General features: G+C 39.3%; 1 protein-coding gene across 1 annotated transcript; it reads right to left on the bottom strand.

Annotated features, from left to right (window-relative positions):
* Positions 1–257: 257 nt before the first annotated feature.
* On the bottom strand, positions 258–2,175 carry LOC107820507 (uncharacterized). Its single transcript, XM_075231505.1, has 4 exons — positions 2,098–2,175; positions 1,732–1,897; positions 919–1,565; positions 258–827 (listed from the first exon to the last, which is right to left on the bottom strand). Exons 1-4 carry the CDS (start codon positions 2,173–2,175, stop codon positions 258–260), a joined length of 1,461 nt encoding a protein of 486 aa, XP_075087606.1.
* Positions 2,176–4,222: the final 2,047 nt, after the last annotated feature.

The following is a 4,222-nucleotide window of genomic DNA, read 5'->3' as shown; positions in this document are numbered from 1 at the left end:
CATTTCTTTCATTAAGTGCATGATTATCCATTGATCCCCGAACACGATCCCAGCTTAATCCTTGAGCTTTTACTCAGACTTCAAAGCTCTAAAATAGCTTGAATTCCTGCCATAACATCTACATAGCTCGGGATCACTCCTACAAAGCATAAAACATACAATAAGTGCAAAACACTAGCGATTAACACTCAAACTCAATTAAAGTGCAGTAAATTAGGGTGCGATAAGCAACTAAAACACGCAATTATAGCCTACCATCACACATCAACACAAATAACCTCCCAGCTGGCATGATTTAACTGACCAGTGAATCCATCAGGACCACTAGCACTAGTACCATTCAGACCATACACTGCTGCCTTAACCTCTTCCATAGTGGGTTCTTCCCACATCCTTTCATTTTGCTCAGCAGAAATCATCCTATGGACATGATTAATGATATCAAAGTTATTAGGAATCCTTTCTTCAGTGAATTGAGCCTGGAAACAGTCTACTGCCTCCTTTTCCATTTCTTCCTGGGATTCAATCCAATTATCATTTTTGTCCAATATTCTAGATACTTGCAACCTTTTCCTCTTGCCTCTCACATGAGCATGAAAGAACTTAGTTTTTCTATCCCCATCCTTAAACCACTGCATTCCAGCCTTTTGTCTCCACAACTCTTCTTCAAGGTGATAGTATTTTGTAAGATCAGCTTCTACCTTATGCAATTTTGCTCTATTCTGGGCTGTTGGATTCAATTCAAACTCTATCTCATGCACCTTAATTACATCCTCCAGTGCTGCAACTTGTTTAAAAATGTCTCCAAATGTCTCCTTTGCTCCAAGCTGCCAAAGCAGTCTTCACCTTCTTCAATTTACTTTGAAATAAAATGAATGGATTCCCCATGGTATCTTTTATCCAATTCTCTTTCACCACCTTCAGAAATGTCTTATGTTTGGTCCAGAAGTTAAGAAACTTGAAATGTTTCTTAACTTGGACAGTGTCAATGTTACAAGATAATAAGAGAGGGGCATGGTCTGAGCCATACTTGATCAGGTGCTCTACCTCTAATGCTGGGAATAAATCTAAAAACTGTTGATTTGTAAAGAACCTATCTTGCCTCTTAAAGATGCAATCAATATCAGAACTTCCATTCCACCAAGTATACAAACTCCCTTTGAAGCCCAGATTATACAATGTACATGTGTCCATACAATGTGTAAAGTCTTCAACTTCAGTCAAGTACACTTTCTCCTCCTCAGATAGAATCACATTGAAATCTCCTCCTACAAGCCAAGGAGATTCCATATCTGAAGCTAAGTGGTACATGGAATCCCATAGCTCAATTCTTGCTATAGCATCACATTTGGCATATAATAGTATCATATATAACTCCTTACTCATATTCCTATGAAATAGCTTCAATGTCATTTGTTGTTTCATGTTCATCACAATGTCTACATCAATATCTTCATCAACAAAAGCCCATATCTTGCCATTCATATTAGCATAAGCAGAGTGAATCCCCAGCTTCCTTCTATATTCCTCCAACTTGTTGATGTCTTGCCAAGGTTCCATCAATCCTAACAAGTAAAAATTGTACTTTCTATGTAGGTTAAGCAACCTGTCGAAAGCCTTTTTTGTGTTTATCGACCTCACATTCCAAACGAGAGCATTATCCGTAAGATTATTTGGAAAGAGAGATAACACTCCTCTTTGGTTGCAACCTTAATGGTACATTATATTTACTATCTTTCTTTTGTCTCCTTGAAGGTTTGCCAACTGATTTCTTCTTGTCCATACTTTTGGGAGAAATATCACCATCTCTCACTGCTTGTTTAAAGTTTGCCGCTGTAGATTCCTCCTCTATGTCCTCCCCCAAGTCTTCCTCTTCACCTTGTTCATCATCCATCACCTGCAGAGCCAATGGGTTTGGTTCATGATTTTTGGCTATCATTCCCAACTCCTTTTGACCCCTATTATTAATAGGATTCATTTAGCCAAAATACCACTTGTTATACTGAAAGTTTCCCCAGCTAGTATCCCAGGATCATCTACAACCGGAGTAGCTACTTGCATAACATTGATGCTTTGCCCAGATTCCAGTGTACTTACCATAGGAACCAGAGCAATTTGATCTTGTAATCTCCTTGTAGACTCTTTCAATATCTCAACATTCACTTTCCTTGCCATCATAGCATCTTGAATAGTTTTAAACTACAAATTGTAGACATCCCCTAGCATATCATTACTTGGCTGCCTAGCTGCCTCACCATCATTCTCATCTTCTACAAATTGTACCTCCCCATCAGATTCTTTTCCACTTAACTAAACTTTTTCCTCCTCTTTCTCATGATCATCTTCTACTAATTGATCCCCTTCATCATCAGAATCTTCTTCCATATGCTGACTCCACATCCGTCCCATTAATGGATTACTAGACACAAATGTTTGTGAAGGTATATCTTGGCAGGACTGGTTAGTCATAACACCCTGCTTCAAGTAAGCTCCTTGTTGATCCTTGTTGACATTGTCAGTGTTCTCCTTTGATGCATCAGATTCCCTCAATTGGCTTTTGTCATTCTCCTTTGGCAGCTCAGCTGTATCATTTGTATTTATAGTTTGTGATGGAACTTCTTGACAAGATGTATTAGTTACAACTAAGTTTCCACCAAAAGCTCTATTCACCCATTGTGCAGTAGTCTCTTTAAAAAATTCTCTAATACTCCCTTTGCTTTTAGGATTAGTACTCTGCCCTCCATTTGCTACTTCAATCCCAGTTGTGTTTGGATTAAATACTGTTGTCGCCAGATTTAATTTCCCTTTGGACTTAGGAGTAGGTTTTGGACTTCGAATAATCATATCCTCTTCCACCAAAGTCAATTGATTGTTCTCATCTTGTTCACTTTCTTTCACCTCCAGTGCTGCATATTTGTTAGTTGTTTGAACATCTTGGACTAGTCCTTTATCAACTGGAACTAGTTCCATTCCAGTTCGATCAACTGCAACTATTTCCTTTCCAGTCTTGACATGATCCTCCACCTACTTTGTACCATTCTTGACTCGATTGTCTCTTACTTCTTTCCATTATTCACCTACGTTTCCAACCACCTTACCACTTGATAAGATCTTTATTGGATGATTAACACTGTTCTTTTTCCTTCCATTTTGCTCAGCACCTTCTCCACCTTAAACAACATGTACTCCTTGTTTGACTTTTTCATTGTGCTCCATTAATTCTGGGTGAATCCGCCAACATTCAAATTGATCATGTCCTTGTAATTTACATTTCTTGTAATACTTAGGTAACATATCGTATTGAATTTTTCCCCACTCAGTCCTTATCTCCACAGTAGATTCATTCTCAATATCCATTCAAGCTTTCTTAGGCAAATCAGCTAACAAATCAACAAGGACCTTAACCCTTGCACAACTAGGTCTCTTCTTATTGATAGTAGATATATCTAGATGTAGAGGCTTCCCCACAGCTGAAGCTAAAGACAATAAACATTCTTTGATAAAAAAAAGTTGGTAACAAACCTGGTAACGAAATCCACGCCATAGCCTTTGGAGTTTCTTTTCCGGCCTTGAATTTATTATCATAGATCAATGGTCGCAATTGGTACTCACACCCATCCTTAGCTTTAACATAATAAGCATTTTTGGACGTAAAATTAATAAAATGTTCCCATAATATCAATCTAATTAAGACATGTGAATCTCTGAGGAAACTAACACTACATTCTCCTTTGATTCCACATTGACTTGGGATGATTCTACGTAACTCCTGAAGTTCTGGACAACCATACGACAATTTGCCAACAAACGTAACGAAAGGTTCTCCATGTAAAACAATAGCTCGTCGCATAGGGATAGGATCTACATTAGGTTTTGGATTAGGGTTCGACGTCTGCATGGGTTTGTTTTGAACGGCTGGTTTGAGTATGTTAGTATAATCTAGGGGCTGGGAGTTGTTATTTGTGGTCGTAGTGGTTGGGGCGAGGGAGGGAGGAGGCTGACTAGCGGGAAAAGATAGATGGCCGCCGCCGGGACGGCTATGGCAGCGCTCAACAGGTGGCTGAGTAAAATAGTTTATGTATGCCTTAAATATGGCTGTCCAATGGGATGGGACGGGACAGGACAAAATTAATGGGACGGGACGACATTTAGCCGAGACGGTAGCGGGACGGGACGAAACGGGAAGAAACAATAGGCCCATCCCGTCCCGCTAACAAACGGG

Source organism: Nicotiana tabacum, chromosome 15, assembly GCF_000715075.1.
Source record: "Nicotiana tabacum cultivar K326 chromosome 15, ASM71507v2, whole genome shotgun sequence".
Classification (NCBI taxonomy): domain Eukaryota; kingdom Viridiplantae; phylum Streptophyta; class Magnoliopsida; order Solanales; family Solanaceae; genus Nicotiana; species Nicotiana tabacum.
The sequence above is the reverse complement of the archived record's forward strand: the minus strand, read 5'-3'. Positions and strand labels throughout refer to the sequence as shown.

What these genes read in the sequence shown, in the direction of transcription:
- LOC107820507 (XM_075231505.1), bottom strand. Translation starts at nt 2,175, where the DNA reads ATGGCAAGGAAAGTGAATGTTGAGATATTGAAAGAGTCTACAAGGAGA. An exon ending in AAATTGCTCTGGTTCCTATG is followed by an intron (nt 1,898 to 2,097) that starts GTAAGTACACTG and finishes TTGGCTCTGCAG; the next exon opens with GTGATGGATGATGAACAAGG. An exon ending in AAGGAGACAAAAGAAAGATA is followed by an intron (nt 1,566 to 1,731) that starts GTAAATATAATG and finishes TTTACTTGTTAG; the next exon opens with GATTGATGGAACCTTGGCAA.